Source organism: Mastigoproctus giganteus, chromosome 7 (assembly GCF_048544385.1).
Source record: "Mastigoproctus giganteus isolate SK-2022 chromosome 7, ASM4854438v1, whole genome shotgun sequence".
NCBI lineage: Eukaryota > Metazoa > Arthropoda > Arachnida > Uropygi > Thelyphonidae > Mastigoproctus > Mastigoproctus giganteus.
The window spans coordinates 147,896,629-147,918,363 of NC_143581.1; the positions used below are offsets into that span (position 1 = coordinate 147,896,629).

Sequence of the window (21,735 nt, forward strand, 5' to 3'; positions counted from 1 at the left end):
GTGAGTAACTGTATGGGAATAAGCGTAAATTAAAATCATTATGGCTTTTTGCTCATTACAGCCGTGATCTCGTTATTTCCATGATTGTTATAACCAAGTTCGACTGTATATGACTATGCTGAAGAAATGCCATGAGTTAGGTCAGAATGTCTATGTGTGTACAATTCTGCCCAGGCATGATAGGAGCAATTATATGCTGAAGGCTTTGTGATTTAACTCAAGACTTGAAGGACTCTGCACTACTTTTGGAGGGAAATTTTTATCAGCTTGGACCACACTTTTAGGTAGAAGGAATCTGTTTTTTAGAGACGGGATATATTTAAACAAAGGTGGTGCAAGAGGGTTTTTGCCAGTATTAATGAGGATATCTTAAAAATTCAAGGAAAATGACAGTGCTAGTTTGGGAGGACAAGGTGCTAGTTTGGGAGGACAAGGGTAAGATAGATATGCATTTATCTGATGATATTGGTCAAAGTAACGCTTGCATATACCTCAAGAGTCCTTGTTTGTTGCTGAATCAGATCATATTAGCAAGATGTTCTGAGGGCAGAAACATTTCAAATAAGTGGGTAGCTAATGCCAGGATAGTTAACTATACAAGAACACCAAGTTTTAATTATTTATACAGTAATGTCAGAAGTAATATCAATAAAATGAGTGAATTCGAACTGCTGGTTATGACAAGTAATGCTGATATATTAGAGCATACAGAAATGTGGTGCCACCCAGAAATAGGGAATGATGAGTTTCAGTACAGTATGTACAATGTATTTAGGAAGGATAGGGCAAATAGAAGGGGTGATGGGGTGATGCTTCTTATCAAAAGCAGCCTGAGCATGATGAAAGCTTTCCCAGATTGAGACATTTTGCATAATGAGAGTGGGAATAAGCAACAGGCCAAGTGATTGTGAAGATTATGATGAGAGCCTCTACATGCAAATGGAATGGGCAAGTAAGCATGAATGTCCTATTATGGGTGATTTTCATTTGCCTCTAATTGATTGGAGTAAATGGGAAGGAAACTTGACATGGGGACAACATTTTTAAATCAATTAGATGATTGTTATTTGTATCAACATGTCAGAGAAAGTGCTAGGGAAAAGAATATTCTAGACCTGATCATCACTCATGAACCAAATAACATAATAGGGCTGACAGTACAGGAACCAGTAGCAGGAAGTGATCACAGAGTTCTATGGTGGATCATGAAGAGAGAGGTCACAGTAGTTAAAAGAATGGGTTATAATTTCAGGAAAGGAAATTATGATGGCTTAAAGTGCTACATGGCCTCTATTAACAGGGTAGATATCTCACAGAAAGCAAATACAATTGAATCATGGTATACCTTTAAAATATTAATCACAGAAGCCTTGAGTGCATATATACCATTAAAAAAAATACTCCATGAGGAGGATTCTAAGTTGGATGAATAATGAAGTTGCCAGATTACTTGAGCAGAAAAAGATGGCATGGAAAAATTACAGAGCAATAAAAAGTACTGAAGACTATAACAGCTACAAATTGATCTGTAATAGTGCCACAGAAGAGGTTAGACTGGCAAAGGCAGATTATGAGAAATCACTAGCAAAGAGTGGGGATGAGGAATTCTTCACATATGTAAATGCAAAGAAGAGAAGGGCAAACCAGATTGGACCCTTATGTAACGGACGTGGGATAGTATTAGATACCCCAGCTGATGATGTAGATGAACTCAACAGTTACTTTGCACTGATATTTACAGAAGAAAACCCTTTATGTAAATGAGAAATTATGGGAGATGAGTAACTCGCCTGGTGAGATCAGCAAAAGGGCATCCATATGAGGAAAGACTTTGAATATGTGGATTGCACAGCTTGGAAGCTAGGCACCTTAGAGAAGACTTGATTGATTGTTTAAGACTCTGAGATGCAAAAGTAAAACAAATGAGGACGAAATTTTCATTGTTATAAATGATTCTAGAACTAAGGGCCATAAATTTAAGTTATGAGGGTAGATGTTTAGACTGGATTGCAGGAAGTTTTATTTTAGCTGGTGAGTTATAAATTATTGGAATAAGTTACCTATGTGGATGGTTCAGGTGGACAGTTTGGGGAAATTCAAAGGTCAGCTGGATGGGTACCTACTGGGAGGAGGGAAATGCATAGGTTATCTATTTCCTTTTCTTTTATTATTTATTTGTTTTATTTAATTTTATTATTATTTTACTCTTTTTTTTTTTTTTTGGCTAGTGCAGCATAAGCCTTAGACTTCCTTGCACCATGTGGCCATTACTAATACAGTGGATTCCGGTTATTTGGGCCACCGGTTAATCAGGGCAGCCGTTTATTTGGGGCAAATCTGAAAAAACAGAAACCAATCGAGAAAATAGCCAGGGCTTACTTCGCTTAATTGGGACAGCATGCCGTTTAATCGGGGCAGGAGACCACAGCACTGGAGATTATCCTACGATACCACGTGGTTCGGTCGAAATTCTGGAGGTCACAACCATAAAACAATAAAAACAATTAGCAGTCACCTGTTTATTGGGCTTTTCTGTTAGTGAAATCTATCATACCGACAGCTGGAATTCTGTGGGTTATTATAGTGAAATGTGTTTACACTTCCATGAAATCTTCAATCATATAAAAAAATTAATTTTCAAATCTTCTCTTCATTCCTATTTTTAAAGCTTTGTAACTCGTTACTCCATTCTCTCTTGCACGTATCGTGTTACTTTCAATTTGTGTGTGCCGTGTTCTTTGTTATTGATTGCTTATCTTTTTACTGTTTTAAATTTTAACCCCCACCCACAAATGTCAGTAATATGTACATATTACAGTACGTATTAATTATTCTGATTATCACGTATATTCTTCCGATTTTCACATATTTTTTAATTGGTAAGGTAATAAAGGGTAAGTTTGTGCTTAATATATCTTTGCTTTTATAACTTGTGGATAATATTCCTCCTATTTTCTCTAATTAGAATCGCTGTTTAATAGAATTAAAATTCAATTCACAAACGTGATCACAATGACTGGCACTTACTACACATCGTATAGTGAACGGTACTTTACTATGGTGAGTTCGTCGTAATGTGATTTGATTGTACACTGAACCAATTGTAAAGGGGGAGGGTACATTGTATTTTTAACTATTTATGTGCAACTTCAGATAATTGGGGCAGCCGCTTAATCGGGCCAAAATGCACTAGTCCCGATGTGTCCCAAATAACCGGAATGGACTGTACTATACAAAGCATAAATTCAGTCTTGTTTAGACTACAGATCCTCAGTTATTAACTCCATTAAGAATAGTTCCTTACTACAAATGAATATTATTCAATATGGTGCCCTTCAACTGTAGGAGCATTTAAAATATCCCCAGTCCACAGCTAATATACTTTAATAAATGAACCCTCCCTTTATCTAAGAAGGAAATCCCTACTATATAAATATGCAGCAAAAAATAGAAGTCTTCTATCTCATCCCAGCTGGATGTACCTGCTTGATCCACAACAGGTCAATTTTTAAAATTGAAAAAGAAATGAAAATTGTCTTTTAGGATCCAGACTGAAACAGTTCAAATAACTTCTATACTTGCCTCATTTTCTTCCAGCAAAAGGGAAAAATGCTCTTTATGAAACTATAATGTTCAGCAGCTACATGCATCACATACCTTAGAAAATGCAAGAAAATTCAATAGCTCTACTGATAGTTCAAAAACAGATGTAGCTATGGTTGTTTCTTCTGCTTTCTCACCAACCATATCTTTTCTGATAGGAAGCAGTATCTATGCTGCAGAAATTTTTGCAATAAAATTAGCCTTAGAGAGCATATCTGATTGCTACTAAATACACCAGTTAGATGTAAGCTAGTTCCATAAGTTCAGTTACTGCAATTCAGTCCAGTTCCTCTTCTTCTCACCCCATTCTTAAGCAGATCCAATCTAAGATATTTCATTTCCACATATCACCAAAACATCATCTTCTTATAGGTACCACTTCATGTTGGCTTTCCTGGGAATAAACTTGCAAACTATACCAAATATTCCAATATTTGGTTCCTTATACTGATTACAAAAAATTCACAAAAGCAGCATGCAAAATAACTGGTGTCAACTGTGAAAGAAAGAATCAGTAATAAGCTCTTACAGATGAAACATGAACCACAGTTATGGATGTCTAGCTTCACACAAAACAGGCAAGAAGTGATTCTGGGTAGACCTCATATATTTATCATGTGATACAGAAGCCTATGGTTGATATAAATTAGTCTGTAATCAAGTCACAAAGGAGGTTAGGTAAGCTAAGGCAGATTATGAGAAATCTCTGGCAAATGCAAAGAAAAACAGCAATGACTTCTATGCTGATATTAACAGCAGAAGGAAGGGGTTGAATCACATTGGACCACTTGATGTTTATGGGTTAACTATTGATGACCCTGCTCAGGTTGTAGACAAATTGAATAGGTATTTTGCATCTACATTCAATCATGAGGAATTCTTTAGGGAAGGGTATGCCAGAAGTTTATCAAACACTAACAAGGAGCCAAATGATTTTGGATAACTGAAAGGAAAGTGGAGGACAGATTGTTAAAGATGAACATAAAAAAAAGGGCACCTGGGATGAATGGAATCAATCCAATTATATTAAGGAAGGCAGAAGGAGGTAAGCAAACCCTTAGCCATAATTATGAGAGCATCCTTGGATTCAAGGGAGGTCCCTATGGACCGGAGATGTGAAAATGTAGTCCCAATTCATAAAGAGGGAGGGGTGGATCAAAAGGAGACACGAGTAATTACAGACACGTTAGCTTAATGTCTGTTCAAGGGAAAATAATGGAATCACTGGTTAAAGAAGTAATGCAGGACCATTTGGACAATCATGCAATTATACCTCAATCAGCATGGATTTGTTTAGGGCCAGTCTTCTTTAACCAGTCTGATAGGTTCACTAAAAAGGTCTCTGTGGTCAGGAAATCTATCCATAATTGATGCTGCCAACTCTGACCAATTATAACTTTATAAAAATAAAATAAAATTACAAATAAAATAAATAAATAAAATACATAAAATCGACTGTAAAATATAATATAGTTTAAAATACAATAAATCATATGAATATATTAAAAATATAAATAATAAAAATATTATACATTAAAAGCGTTAAACCCGTACTACTGTAAAACTGAAGCTTTTGGCAGCATCTGCTACCTTCTTCAACATAAGCAGTGCTGCAACAACAATTCATATAAAGTACTAAGCCTTCCCAGCAGACCCAGGGTAAACTTTATAAAGGGGGAACCACTATTAAGCCAATTGAGCAAGATATCGGAGAAAGTTTCTTGAAGGTTACATGTGTCGGGTTGTAAGTTACCCAGATTCTATGGTTTACCTAAAGTGCATAAAGTAGGTGTGCCATTGACGCCGATTGTATCGTTTGTGGGCAGCCCGAAGCACGCCCTTTCTAGATTTTTGGCAGGTTTGGTTTCTCTTGTTTTGGGATGGACTAGCTGGATAGCAAAGAATAGTCAGAAATTTATACGGTTTGTCCAGGATTAGAACATTGAAGAAGAAGAAATTTTGATACCATTTGATGTGGTGTCGTTATTCACGTGCATTCTGATGGATCATGCATTCGATTGTGTGTGCACAGCCTTGGAGGGTGATAATACCTTGAGAGATAGGACAAATTTCAGTGTGCGGGACATATGTGAAGGTGTTAGCTTGTGTTTGTCCGGCACCACTATGCTATTTGCAGGTGTGATGTATCAGCAGATCCAGGGCGCGGCTATGGGTTCACCTATTAGCGCAGTCATTGCTAATTTAGAAATGGAAGAATTTGAGGATAGGATGTTAAGCTCCTCTGGTCCGCTGCCCCTGCGGCCATGGAAGAGGTATGTGGACGATACGTTCGCTATACTACGTGGCCAGAGGTTCTCAATTGGCTTAATAGTGGTTCCCCCTTTATAAAGTTTACCTCCGAGCTTGGGGGGGGGCACTCTGCCATTTTTGGATGTCTGGATTAACAGGGTGGGCCAACAATTAAAAACAAGAGTGTTTAGGAAGGAGATGTGTCGGGCCCAGTATACTCATTTTGCTTCTGCCCAGACTGGAGGTCATAAAAAGAGTGTAGTTAGGGCTTTAATGAGCAGGGCTTGGTCGCACTGCTCTACCTCAGAGGATAGGGAAGAATAAATTAAACGGGTCATGGCCAACCTTGTGAGATGTGGATACTCCCGGAACGTGATTGAAGGTTGTTGTGGACATGGTGCTCAGAGGGAGGAGGGGGGGATTCCTGGCTCCACCGTGTACATTCCCTACTATCCGGGTGTTTCGCAGCTAATAGCCCGCATCTTACGGTTGTACCAAATACGTTGTGTGCAGCTTCCAGGTCGGAAGCGGCGCAGATTATGCGATAGATTGGGGGAGAGCATAGCAGGGAGCTTAGATCGGCTAATGTCTCGGAATCGGCTGTGTCAGACCATGTGTGGGAAACCAGGCATGGGATAACAGCCGAAGGAGCTGTAATTACAAATAAGGTAGAGGGTTTCTGGAACTGGAAGTGGCTGGAGAGCCTAAGGATTTGTTCCTTGGGTGATCATAGCTTGAATAGGGATAAGGGTTGTAGGATTAATGTAATGTTTGAGACGTTATCCTGGATAGTGATGAGCATTTTAAGGTTGTACAGCCTCGAGTCACTTTTGGTGCTGATATATAGGAAACGGAACATGCACAGGTACCATAGTACAACCTGGGTCTGCCGGGAAGGCTTAGTACTTTATATGAATTGTTGTTGCAGCACTGCTTATGTTGAAGAAGGTAGCAGATGCTGCCAAAAGCTTCAGTTTTACAGTAGTACGGGTTTAACGCTTTTAATGTGTAATATTTTTATTATTTATATTTTTAATATATTCATATGATTTATTGTATTTTAAATTATATTATATTTTACAGTCGATTTTATGTATTTTATTTATTTATTTTATTTGTAATTTTATTTTATTTTATTTTTATAAAGTAATAATTGGTCAGAGTTGGTGGCATCAATTATGGATGAATCTGATAGGTTACTATGGTGACCAAGAAACTGGGTGCAAAAAATAATTTGACATCATATGCTTTGATTTCAGGAAAGCTTTTGATACTGTTGAACATAAAAGACTGATATGTAAACTGGAGCAATGCGCCATTAAGGGCAAGTTACTGCTATGGATAAAGGGAAGGTTAAGTGAAAGAAGACAGAGTGGTTATCAAAGGGCATTGTTCTTGTTTGTTTGTTTTGGGATTTATTAGGCACATCGGCAACTATGGCCATAGTGAGTCAGCACTATTATTCATGGACTAATGTTATTAGTAGAGTTCCCTAGGGTTCAGGGCCCAGAGTGCCAAGCGATAGTTCCCAAGTGATCTTTCTTGAGCAATTTTCTAGTTTTTCCTAGTGCAAGTACTAGTGCTTTAATAAACCCTCCACCGCTTGCAACATTATTGCTTCCTTCGATAAGCAACATCACTGCTCCACCACTAGCAATGTTACTGCTAATCCCACTTGCAAACGTACTGCTCTCCTCTTCTGCTGATTGCTTGGTCACTGGTTGCACTGCTCCTGCCTCCATGTGGTAGGGCCGGTAATCTGGGAGAAGGAATTCCCTCTTCCAGGGCTAAAAGGAGCAATGATGGATTGCAATGAATATCCATCACTAGAGTCCACAGGTGGGCTCTAGTGATGGATTAATCAAAATATTCCTGAATAACCATAACCTGACTCTGCTAAATTCTGGCTCTCCAACTGATGTTCAACTACCTACAGGTACTACATCAGCCATAGACTTATCCATCTGTTCAGCATCTCTTTTTGCAAGCATGGAATGGTTAGTGCTGAATGATCCATTCCACAGTGACGATTTTACTATTTTCAGTTCAATTCAAACACAGGTCGTGTCATGTCCTAAAGGCCGTACTTCTTGGAATTTTCAAAGAAGACGGGAAAAATTATTCCACTTCTGTCCTACTTGACAACTAGTATGTACAGCAACGACATATTGATGATGTAACTAATCACATTACCAGCCATATATTATCTGCAGCAGAAATTTCCATCCCAAAATCGGACCAGTGCAAGTGTGTACACAAAAATCAGTGGTGGGAGGCAGATTGCTCCAAAACAAAAGTAGTAGTAGTAGTAGTAGTGGCATGTGATGCAAGAAAGCAAATGTATGAGCTTATGCAGCATCAGCCAACAAAAAAAAAAAAAAAAAATCACACCATTCCCTCTAAATGCCTGTCCAGTTCCTCCTTAAATTTATTCAACCTATCAACTTCCACAACGACAGATGGAAGTTTGTTCCAGCAATTAACCACCCGCTGGCTAAAGGCAAATTTTCGCACATCTATTCTACATCTGTCTTTTCTTAATTTGAATTTATGCCCCCTTAGGTTCATAATCTGAACAAGTGGAAGGATCCCATCAGAATTCAGCGTGCTCAACCCATTCAAGGCTTTATATACACCTCAATCAGATCACCGCGCAGGTGCCTAGTCTCCAGCCACTGCAATTTGCAGAACTTAAGCCTCTCTTGGTAAGAGGATCCCTTCATTCCCCTCACCAATCTTGTTGCCCTTCTATGTACACGCTCAAGTAAATCTACATCCTTCCTAAAATGAGGCCTCCAGACCTGTATGCAGTACTCAAAGCGTGGCCTGACCATTACCTTATACAGAGGGATAATCACCTCCTTTTCCTTGCTAGCAAAATTCCTATATATCATTGACAAAACCCAATGAACTGCCCTGGCAGCCTGTCTGCATTGCTCAGAAAACTTCATATCTGCCTGCACAATTACTCCCAGGTCTTTTTCATTTTCTACCACCTTAAGTGTAGTACCACACAGTTGGTACGTTTCTCTGGGGTTACTTCTACCCATATGCAGTACTTTGCATTTGTCAAGGTTAAACTTCAGTTGCCACTTCTTAGCCCATCTGCCCAAATTATCTAGATCCTGATACAGTAGCACACTGCCATTACTGTCATTAACAACCCTGCCAACCTTTGTATCATCTGCAAACTTCGACATTAAGCCTGATATACCTTCCTCAATATCAATGATAAATATACAAAACAACAGTGGACCTAACACCGAACCCTGTGGGACTTCACTAATAACATTAGTCCAAGAAGAGCAGCACCCATTGATTACCACCCTCTGTCTTCTCGCACTTAACCATCCTTTTATCCATTGTAGCAACTTACCCTTAATACCATTCTGCTCCAATTTGTACAATAGTCTTCCATGCGCAACAGTGTCAAAAGCTTTCTTGAAATCCAAATATATGATATCAAAATTATTTTTTGCATCCAGTTCCTTTGTAACCACATCATAATATCCTATCAAATTTGTCAGACAAGACTTTCCCTTAACAAACCAATGCTGTGTCTGAATTATTGCTGCAGTCTTGTCTAGATGATACTGCAATGCATCTTTATCCATCTCCATTATTTTACCCGGAACAGAAGTTAAACTAACTGATCTGTAATTACTCGTGTCACCCTTCGATCCCCCTTTGTGAATTGGGGATACATTTGCACATCTCCAGTCCGTGGGAACCTCCCCTGAGTCCAAGGATGCTCTCATAATTATGGCTAAGGGTTTGCTTAGTTGCTTTGCCGCCTCCTTTAATATAACTGGATAGATCCCATCCACCCCAGGTGCTTTTCTTACGTTTAACTTCAACAATTTCTCTTCCACTTTGCTCTCAGTTATTACAAAATCATTAAGTATCTTGCTACAATTTGATAACCTTCCTCCATTTTCAAACCTTAATAATTCCTCACGTGTGAATGTAGATGCAAAATACTCATTCAGTTTGTTTGCTATCTGAGCAGGATCATCAACAGTCGAACCATCGATGTCAAGTGGACCAATCAGATTCATCCCCTTCCTTTTAGAGTTTATATAAGTAAAGAAATCCTTGCTGTTTTTCTTAGCATCTTTTGCCAAGGATTTCTCGTAATCTGCGTTTGCCTGCCAAACCCCCTTTGTCACCTGATTACAGATTAACTTATATCTGCCATAGGCTTCTGAGTCGCTTGATAATTTATATGCATCCCATGCATTTTTCTTCTCTGTTACGAGTCTCATTAGTTCATTTGACAACCATTTAGGCCTAAACCTTGAACAATATTTCTTAATAGGTATGAAACTTTTAGTAGCTTCCACGATTAATTTCTTGAATTACCTCCCACTTAGAATTTACTGTTGGTAACATCGTCAGTTGATCCCACTGTACAGAATTTAAAAACTGTCGGAGACCACTGTACTCGCCTTTACGGAAGCAAAAACCCTTTCCTTTACCCCTGATGGTAATTAAATCTTTAAGTAAATCCCACGTCAGTACACTGTGATCACTGCCACCTAGTGGTTCTTTTATCTGCAAATTCCTAATACATGAATGATCACTGCTGATAATCAGATCAAGAGTATTACTTTCTCTGGTTGCCTCTCGAACATGCTGCTGCAGAAAACAATCATCCAATAAATCCACAAAAGTCTGACTAGTGTGTGAGTGCCCAATCCACAAGTTCCAGTCAATATCTGGGAAGTTAAAATCCCCCATTATAAGACATTCCGATTTACTAGCCCACTCTATTTCTCTGTACAATTGTTCATTGTACTCATTCAAGTCATTAGGCCTATAACACACTCCTACTCTTATTTTTGCTTTCGCAGTGCTTATGTCACATCAAACTGACTCAACAGTGCACTGTTCATCTATATCAACTGGATGCACTTCTTTTGATTTTATGTTTTTCTTTATTAACAGCATAACACCTCCTCCCTTCCTATCCTGTCTATCCTTTCTGTACACATTGTACTCCCCAAATTCCAGTTCGGCATTCCTTATATCTGTGTAACACCACGTCTCTGATATCCCAACAATATCCGCCTTTGATGTCTTGACCAACACTTCAAATTCATCAAATTTATTTACTATACTTCTAGCATTGGTATACATGCAAGTATACATGGACCTATTCTTATTCTTAGTTACTCTAACACATCCCATATACCCACCTGTTTCACAATGACTGCCATCCGTCCCTGAAACCCCCAACACCCCTCGCTCCAGGTCGCTACTTATTCTAATAGAAGTTATGCAAGAATCACCTTCACCTCTGCCTACGGCTACTGTTAAACTATTAGTCCTTGTATCCCTCCCAAGCTATCAGTTTTCCGACCCACCTAACACTGCCTCGATAGCATCAGCAAATATTCTTGCACCCTTTCTATTTAAGTGTATCCCATCCCTGTAGAAGCAGTCTCTCCTTTTAACAAGTACAGTCCAGGCTGAAAAAAATTCTATCCCCTGAGCTTTGCACAATCTTTCCAGGGCCGAATTGATCGACAAGGCTCTCTTCATATACTCCCTCCTATCGTGTCTGGGCAGAATTGCAGACACTTTCAAATTCAACCCTAATTCACGGCTTTTTTTCATCAGTGACCTGTACTTGTTAAGTAATTCTGTCGGTCTCCTACTATTAATATCATTAGTGCCAACGTGTACAACTATATCACCTTTTGTGCCCCTAAAAGATGATATCTGCTCTACAACGTCATCAACCTTTGCCCCTGGCAGATATACCCTGGTCCTGTTCCACCTATCCTTTTTACACAATATATTTCCCATCTCCCTGACAATAGAGTCACCAACAATTACTAGTTCCTGTGGGACCAGCGCATTCTGCCTTGGGGGTTGCCGCTGTGTTGCGTGATGACCAAGTGCAAGCTCTGGCGTTGATGTGGGCAGCTGAGAGCCTGATGGGCTCCTCAATTTAGATCTTTCGAGGCATCCACCCTGTCCTTCAAACTCTCATATAAGCCCATAACAACACTGAGTTGTCGCCTGATTTCCTTACACTCCTTACATCGCGCACACACAAAGACGTCCCCCATGGCAATATCATGTTCCGTTCCAGATAGTTCGGCAAACATTTCACAAGTTGCACATTTTTTTAGGCTGTGATGCATTGGAGAATCGCCCCCCCCTCATTTCTCCCCCGAGTCACAGCACTCCTGCCACTTTGTGCCCGTTGCTGCTCTAGTTTGGGGCATGATATTTTAAATTAATAAGATCAATAAATTAAATTAAATTAAATGTCAATACTACGCTATCTAATAGAAACAGTGAAGCGTATTACTGTTTCTATAATTATACGTTAGAGCTACCTAACTACCTCAATTAAAAATTTGAATTCCCTATCACTATATACAAAAACAATGCCTGCAAGATTCGAACGAAATAACGGTTTTATAAAGTATTACGTATATCTACAAAAACTGTTTATATAAATTAAAATAAAAATAACCAGCGTAATTAGAACTATAAGACTAAGTATTAAGTACAATATAAAATAACAATTATGTAAATAAAAAGCAAACACTTATCGTTTTTTTCAGAGCCCGTAACTCGCAGCTGTATTTTCTAAAGAGAGTCAGCGCCCTCTCCAAAAGTAGAAAAAAACATGCTTGGAATCAGTTCCGCAAATGCCCAACTACCACCAATCTAATTTTTTTCAAAAAAGTAGAAAAAAAGAAAGCAAAACATGAGTCCTGGATTAACTTCGCATCAACTATTAACAAAAATACTGACACTCGAATTATATGGAAAAAAATACAAGCTCTCAATGGAAAATTTCTACCATTTCAATCTCTGATAATCTCTGAATGTGCAGGACCTATCCTTCACAACTGATATTGCAAATGTTTTAGCAGAATCTTTTTATAACATTTCCGTCTCCTCTTCTTATATGACCTCCTTTCAACACATTAAAACTGATGAAGAATGTCATAAATTTAAATTTTCAACTAGACTCTCACTTCCATATAACCAGCCCTTTACTATAGCTGAACTCAAAGAATCTTTGAGCAAATCTCCAAATAGTGCAGCAGGACCAGACGGAATTCACTACACTATGCTGAAGCATCTATGTGAAGCTGATCTCTACATATTATTACTCTTTTTATAACTGGATCTTCTCAGAAAATACATATCCTCTTTCATGGCATCATTCCTATATTTGTGCTATTCCAAAACCAGGTAACGATCATTCTCTAGTTGAGAATTACAGACCAATATCATTGACAAGCTGTTTGGGCAAAATCTTTTAAAGGATGATGCATAAGAGGCTCATCTGGGTTCTAGACTCGTAAAACTTTCTTTCTGATCACCAATATGGTTTCTGTAAAAATGGAGCTACCCTAGATTTACTACTCAAAATTGAATCCAACATACGCAACGCTTTTGTCACAAGGCATCTAGTGATGGTGAATGGTTTCTTTTACCTAGAAGGCATTTGAAACCACTTGGTGTCATGGTATTATTAAAGATATACATCAGTTGGGGCTGAGAGGATACCTTCCTCAAATCATCCAGAACTTTTTAAGATTATGCACCTTTCAAGTCTGATATCAAAACATGCTGTCAGCATCTCACATTCAAGAAGAGGGTGTCCCAGAGGGTTCCATACTGAATGCTACTCTATTTGCGATTCGGGTCAACAACATATTGGAAGAACTTCCAAAAACCATCCAAATATACATGTATGCAGATGACCTCACCATATCCTGCCAGTCACAGAGTATGAATACTTTTGAAAGACAGTTACAAATTGCTCTTGCCAGAATAGAATCATGGATCTTACGTAATGGATATTGTTTTCTGAGCAGAAATTCAATACTACTCACTTTTGCACAACTACACTCACTTCATCCCATCCTTGAGCTAAAAATCAGTAACATTTCAATTCCTCTTGTTCACAATGTCCATGGTCTTGGCTTAGTACTGGATAGGAAACTGAACTTTCAAGCACATGTGGCCTACCTTTGAACTATCTGTTTGAAAAAAAGTTGAATATCCTTCGGTGTGTGTCATCCATGTCATGGAGTGCTGATCTATCTTTATTGTCATGGAGTCCTGATCTATCTTTATTGTCATGGAGTCCTGATCTATCTTTATTGAGCTTTCATCACGTCCTGCTTAGACTATGAATCTCCGTGTATGGCTCTGCGAGAAAAACTACTTTAGAGTGATTGAATACGATCCAGCACAGTGCCCTGAGAGTTTCTCTAGGGGCTTTCAGAACCTCCCCAGTTCAGAGCCTTTACATCGAAGCTCATGAACCTCCCTTACATCTTCGGAGGAAACATTACTTTTGATGTATGCTGCAAAAATTTGCAGTCTTCTTTTTCACCCTAGTTGGAGATGTCTGTACAATACCGAATGGGAGTCATTTTACAACAGTAAACCAAATGAAAACCGACCTGCTCCACTTAGACTTAAAGAACTTACTCAAACATGGGATATAGAAATCAGCAATATATTTCAGGACATGACACCTCCTGATCCACCTTGGAAAAATATTCCTGCAAATTACGACGACTATTTTTAACAGTGGGGGAAGAACACCTTGTTCCCCTCCAATATCGCCCAATTACGTGAAACTCATTCTTCTAACTCAGAGGCCTGTAAAATCCATACAGATGGATAAAAAAGTGAGACTCAAGTAGGTGCTGTGGCAGTCTTCCCTTCATTCACTATTTCTGTTTCATTACCATCAGAATGCAGTATCTTTACTGCTGAGTTTTATGCTATAAATTTAGCTCTTGATCGGATTACTAAACTTTTAATTAAGCCTGCTTTAATATACAATGTGGTCACCACTATAATTAGTAGTAACAACTCCTCTCACCTTAGGGCGCCTCCGTAGCCAGGTGGGCAGGAGCAGCAGTGCGTAGCACACGCTTCTTGATCAGACCGGAGTTCGAGTCTGTGACCACCAAATACGGAGGATGCAGAAAGGTCAGGAAATGACCACCGCATATCCCTGAAGCAATATGGCCTTAGTTGCTAATGCTCCTAAAAACCAAATAACAACAACAACAACAACCTCTCACCTTATAAAAAAACAAATACATTCCAAGTTTATTGCTTGTAATGAGTCGAACCAAACTGTGACATTCTGCTGGATCCAAGGACATTCTGGAATAGCTGGCAATGAAAGAGCAGATCTTGCAGCCAAACAACCAGAAACTACTATTTCGCAGACTTTTCAAGTTCCGTATACAGATTACAAACACATTATCTGTAGAGCATGTTATAATAACTGGTCACTAATCTGGAAAGGTTATCCAGGAAACAGACTCTACCAAATAAAACCAGAACCAAAACTGTGGCTCTCCAGCTTCCGAAAAAACAGGCGAGATGAAATTATTTTAGGAAGGCTAACAATTGGGCATACTCACCTCACTCACCTCTATCTATTAATGAATGACAGTGCTCCGCAATGCTCATCATGTCATGTACAACTTACTGTTCATCATTTATTAGTAGACTGTCCCCCAGTTTCTAAATATCCGTTCAAACACCTTTAAATCATTTGCCAATTCACACTCATCATTATCATTAATGCAGATTCTTGGAGATGATCATAATAAAACAGAACTGTTTATCTTCCTAAACTGTATAGGTATATATCATAAAATATAACACCTATTACACTAAAGTTAGTATTTCATACTAACCATTTGAAAGACACAATATGGCCCAGACAGCCTATGTGTCGTAAAACTCCATCACAACAACAACAACCAGTGTTCAGAGCTGGGCCCATTGTAGTTTTCAATATTTATCAATGGCATTAATGAAAGTACAGTATATCAGGCTTAATGTCTAAGTTTTCAGATTATATTAAGATTGGCAGAGTGGTTAACGACAGTCATCAGGGTGAGCTACTGCAACAAGATCTAGGAAAATTGGGTCGATGGGCTGAAAAATGGCAGCTGAAGTTTAACACTGACAAATGCAAGGTACTGCATATGAGCAGCAGCAGAAACCCCAGAGTTACTTATCAACTGTGTGATACTACATGCAGGATAGTGGAGAATGAAAAAGACCTAGGGGTAATTGTGCAGTCAGACATGAAATTCCCTGAGGAGTGCAGACATGCTGCCAGGACAGCTAATGGGGTTTTGTCAATGATATACAGAAACATTTCTAGCAAGGATAAGGAGTTGATTATCCCTTTGTATAAGGCCATGGTTAGGCTGCATCTTGAGTAATGTATACAGGTCTGGAGGCCTGACTTTAGGAAGGATGTAGATTATTATTATTATTATGATTATTATTAGCCATATGATGCAAGGAAGCCTGAGGCTTATGCTGCACCAACCAAAAAAAAAAAAAAAAAAAAAAATTCCCGCATTACCCTGAGAGAGAGAGAGAGAGAGAGAGCGAGTCAGAAGTAGAAGGGAATCACCAAGAAAGTAAGAAGAGAAGAATGATGATATCCAGCTCAGGACCCTGGGTTTGCCAAGCCCATACGCACCAGATGTAAGCCCCTGCTGGAACAGGTGCAAAGAAGGGAAACAGGATTGGTGAAGGAAGGAAAAAAGGGTGCTCTTTACCTAGAAAGGCTTCAGTTCTGCAAATTGCAGCTTCTCAAGATTATACATTGATAAAAGGGGGAATTTATTTGTCATCTCTTACAGTGTAATCTGAATTTATGGCTCTTAAGTGTGGAATTATTTAAACAACTTACTGGCTAAAGGAAAACTTCCTACAATCCAGTCTAAATCTCTCACAGTGTAATCTGAATTTATGGCCCTTAAGTCTGGAATCCTTTAAATAAGAATTGGTGAAAATTTCACCTTTATTCATTTTATAGATCTGATTTTATAGAACTGACTGACTGACTGAATGTTAATGGCATTCTTCCACTTGCTGAGACTACACACATGAGGAGGCATAACCTCAAGTTGAGGAAGGATGGTTGCAGGATAAATGTGCAGAAGTTTGCCTTTAGCCAGTGGGTGGTTGACTGTAGGAACAAACTTCCATCTGTCGTTGTGAAAGTGGATTTGTTTAGTTCTTCCTTAAATAAATTCAAGGAAGAACTAAACAAATTCTTGTTATGAAATGTTATGAAATTTTATATTTGGGCCTTTTAGAAAGATTTGTCTCTCTTTTCCATAATTCATTAAAATTGGACCACAGAAATCTAACAATCCCAGTAGTTGGATTTGGATGGATTTACATTAAATTTTATATATTGCTCTATTAGAATGACTTGTCGAGTCTTCCCAAGTTTCATTAAAATTGGTCCAAAAGAAATCTGAAAATTATTAATTGTTTTTTTCATACATATCACAAAGGCTATCCATATATACTGTATATTTTAGCTGAAGCACAGGATATTATATTTGTTGCTGTGCTTTGATTGGATGAATGAACAGGCAAAAAAAAAAGGAGGATGCACAGAAACAAAATGTTTGCAGTTTGTGCATCAAATTTATTGCAGTTTGCTCATCATTTTTTTTTTTTTTTTTTTGCTCTAAATTGTAAATTATTACTATTTGCTAATATGCCTAAATGCATACATTAACTAACATGTTTTTATTATTGGAGAAAACCTACTTGAATGCACCTTCTATCATCAAACTTAATTAACAGTTAAGTATAAGCATTTTCTTATTGACTGTTGCCAACATTCTAAAATCTGAAAAGTTACCCGTTTAGATCTCTCTCTCTCTCTCTCTCTCTCTCTCTCTCTCTCTCTCTCTCTCTCTCTCTCTCTCACACACATACACACACACACACACAACTGCTGGAAATTCTGATGAACCATTCCACTACTTGAAATGGCTACAAATATATAATAACTATCATAGAATTTAAACAAAATTTTATTAGTTTTAGCCATATAGTGTAAGAAAACCACAGACTTTTGTTGCATCAGCAAAAAAAAAAAAAAATAATAAATAATAATAATAAAATTAAATGAAAAAGAATAATAATAATGATCAATAATAACAAAAGAATAAAATAATAATAAATAAATCAAAAATATAAAAATATAAAGGAAAGTATAAACAAAAAAAGGAGATATGTAAAATGTAGATAAAAAAACAAACTAATTATGTGCTTCCCACTTCATGTACATAACTATCCAATTCACCTTTCAATTTCTTCAACTGTCATCCTCAACTATCTGCAGAAGCAACTTGTTCCAGGAATCAACAACCTGCTGGCTAAAGGAAAACTTCCCACAATCCAGTCTAAATCTCTTACAATGTAAACTGAATTTATGGCCCTGAAGTCTGGAATCCTCTAAACAGTGAAACATTTAAAGGATTTTGAAACAACATAAATTTAGTTTATAAAAATTAGAAACAACAGTAGTCCAAGAACCAATCCTTGGGGGACTCCACTTCTGACATCACACCAATCTGAGGGATATCAATTAACCACAACCCTCTGGCAACCCTGTAATTCATCTTAAAATCTTGCCAGTAATGCCAATGGACTGAGTCATATGCCTTGCTGAAATCCAAATAAACTATGCTGATATTATTCCCTACATCTAGCTCATGAGTAACTGTATAAAAATAACTAATCAGGTTAGTTAAACATGATTTTCCCTTAACAAAACCATCTTATGTATCCTTCTGAATGTCATTTCTATCTAAATGTCACTCGATTGTGCTCTTAATCGTTGCCTTCAAAATTTTTCCTACCACTGAAGTCAGACTAACCAGTCCATAGTTACTGATTTCATTATTACAACCGCCTTTATATAATAGTGACATGTTGATGCTTCTCTAATCTAACGGAATCACTTTCAAGTCTATTGATATCCTCATAATTAACCTCAGAGGTTCAATGCACTCTCTGCCTACCTCCCTCAAAATTACTGGGTAAATGCCATCAACTGAAAAGCAACTTACTTGCTTTTAGGCATGAAAGTTTTTCTAATAAACAAATCTGTAATTTTGAAATTGTTAATTTCATAGATCTCAACGTCACTCGTACAGCTTCTTGTCACCATGAAAGGTCTTTCATCAGTAAAGATGCATGTGAAGTACCTATTCCTTTCATCATCAACTGGGTTATCTAAGACTTTCCCACACTCATTACATAAAGGTCTGATCTGATTTTGTTTTCTTCAGTTTTTTTGTATATATTCACATATGCAAAAAACTCCTTGTCCCTGTTTTTTTATCCTCTTAGTCAGTACTTTCTCACAATCAGCCTTGGTTGTTCCAACTTTTCTGTGGTACTGTTACAAGAAAACTTGTAGCTGTTGTAGGCTTCAATACTTTTCATCAATCAGTACCATGCTATCTTTTTCTGCTCAATTACACTAATCAGTATTCATCCATCTCAGCATTCTTCTCATTCTGTATTTTCTTAATAGTATATATGCATTTTATGATTATTGCTTTAAACATATTCCATAATTATTTTGTATTCACTCTCCCTCTACAATCTGCCCAACTGACAGATGCTAATTAGCATTTTAAACTGTCATATTCTCCTTTCTTGGAATCAAAACTTGTGCCTTTAACTACTGCAACATCTTTCTTTATCTCTTAACTAACAACTGTGTGATCACTACCTGCCAATATTACCTTCAATTTTATTGAAGGGTTTTTTTTTTGTTTTTTTTTTTAAGGATTTTTACATCACTAATGACTAGATCTGACATAATCTGAAAAATACTTTTCCTAAAGATTAAAACCAATACCTACTTTTTAACATAGACATTATTATGTAAAAAATTCTCAAAATGTATTTGGAACTCTGCATCTTCTTCTTCTTCGTGAAGCTGGGACTTCTGTTTTGTACAAGGACAACACTCTCCATTTTTATCATTCATTGGTCCTGAAGATGTAGTACTATTAATTAACAACATATGCCTTGGAGAACTAGTTTCCTCTTCAGAAATCTTTTTGTAGTCTATCAATCTGAGTGCTGAAAGATAAAAATGGGAATTTAATTATTAATTTTCTTGTTTTCATAAAAATTTTAAATAATCAAGTAAAGAAGTTAAGTACTATTCAACACAGGTATTCAAATAGTTTGAGAGATTATGCTCACATTGTATTATGAATTTCTGTTTTAATGATGGGGGAGCAAGTTGCTCCTTCTATGATAGTGACAGAGCTTGGGCTTAGACTCTTTAGATATGATTGTTTTTCCCATGGCAACCTAAAGTATTAATATTAAAGTAACTAATATTACATTTAATTGAATAGTATTACTCTGTAGGTGAGTCTATTATTTATTAAAATCTTGAAGGTACTGTTGTGACCAGTTAGAGTATTATTCAGTTCCATCATCATACAACAGATTGCCTGAATTAATGCCTTTGTGCCAAGCAGGCCATAAATGTATTGAACCAAAACGAGCAGCCAAGTGGTGTTCAAAAGAAAACCTTCTAATTGAAAACATGTTTCATTAAATGATAATAAAACCCCTACTGGTAGGCAGTGTAGGCCAATGCATTAATCAAGTAAAGAAGTAGGGTACTATTTCAATGCAGGTATTGAAATAGTTGGAGAAATAATGTTCAGGCTGTGTTCTGAATTTCCAAAATAAGTTATAACAGTGCTTTTGAGTTTTTAATGAGTAATAGATTCACCTACTGGTTGATACTAATTGATTAAAAATGATCTCAGTTACTTCAGCAAACTTGTGAATAACATTTCTAAAGAGCTTAAGCCCAAGTTCTGTCACTGTTACAGGAGGGCGGGCGACACAGTCCACTGGCAGTATAGACAAAAATTCAGAATGCAGCATGAGTGTTATTTCTCAAGCTATCTGTTGAAATAGTATCCCATTTTTCTACTTGATTAGTGCATACTGTTATCAACAGGGGTTTTATTTCTTCCTAACAGCACTTGGCTGCCCATTTAGATTTGTTATATTTATTCACTGCCCATCACAGGGTCAATAACTGAAGCTACCTTTTGTCTGATTTTATAGAACCAAATAGTTCCAAAACTTATTATAATGCTTTAGACTTTTAACCCCTAAGCAGTTGTGTGAAGGACAATTTTTCCTCTATATGCATGGGTCACTTTGGCCCTATGCACATACATGCATTTGAAAAATCAGCAAAAAAAAAAAAAAAATCCAAAACTGTTCCTTTTTTTAAGCCACCTTTATTTTCAATCCCGTTGTGGACACAACTGAAAAATCCATTTTTTATATTAAAAAAAGATTTTAATTAATTTTTGTAATTAAAACTCCCTTTAGACCTGTCAGCAAATGACCTTATAATCAAAAAACTCAGTGCATTAAAAAACTATGAATCCTGATAAAATTATTTCTTCTGGGGCCCCAACATGGTCCCTATCAGAAAAATTAGATGTTGATCCAGATATAATCACTTCAGGAAAGAGACAAAGAACTTAAGAAACATCAGGTCCAACACCTCGATTCCTGATAATTCATTCTACTAGTGAGAAGCCCTTAGGAAAAATGTCACCCTTCTTTATCCAGAAGGATTTGGAAAGGTGGCAGGCTCTCCTAAATAGGTCAATCAGTTTTGACTTTTCTCAACCCAAGAGGTTGAAAACAAACCCTCAAGAGGAGATACCAGCATACCTCATACTGCACTTTCTATTAGACCAGCCTCTGAGTAAAATATCCCCATTCCTTGTGTAGAAATGCATTGAGTCTGCCATAGATTCACTAAAATCAGTACAGTGACTTCAGTCTTGGGGATCTTCTGGTAGAGACCATGAAATCCCAGAATTCTGCAAAGTTATTAAAGCTGACTACTTTTGGTGGACAACCAATAAAAGTTACTCCCCATGCCACCCTAAACTCCTCAAAGGGAGTAATAGCAAATTGGGACTTATTAAATGTATCAGAGGAGGAAATCATCAAAGAGCTACATGAACAAAGAGTCGACCA

At 37.4% G+C, this 21,735-nt stretch overlaps 1 protein-coding gene across 1 annotated transcript in view; it reads right to left on the reverse strand.

Moving 5' to 3' along the window:
* LOC150083254 (insulin-like peptide receptor) overlaps positions 1 to 21,735 on the reverse strand; it is a 503,669-nt gene that overhangs the window by 248,813 nt on the left and 233,121 nt on the right. Inside the window, exon 12 of the mRNA XM_090378451.1 lies at positions 19,563 to 19,785. Within this exon, the coding sequence (XP_090234577.1) occupies positions 19,563 to 19,785 (223 nt within the window). The remainder of the gene's footprint in view (positions 1 to 19,562; positions 19,786 to 21,735) is intronic.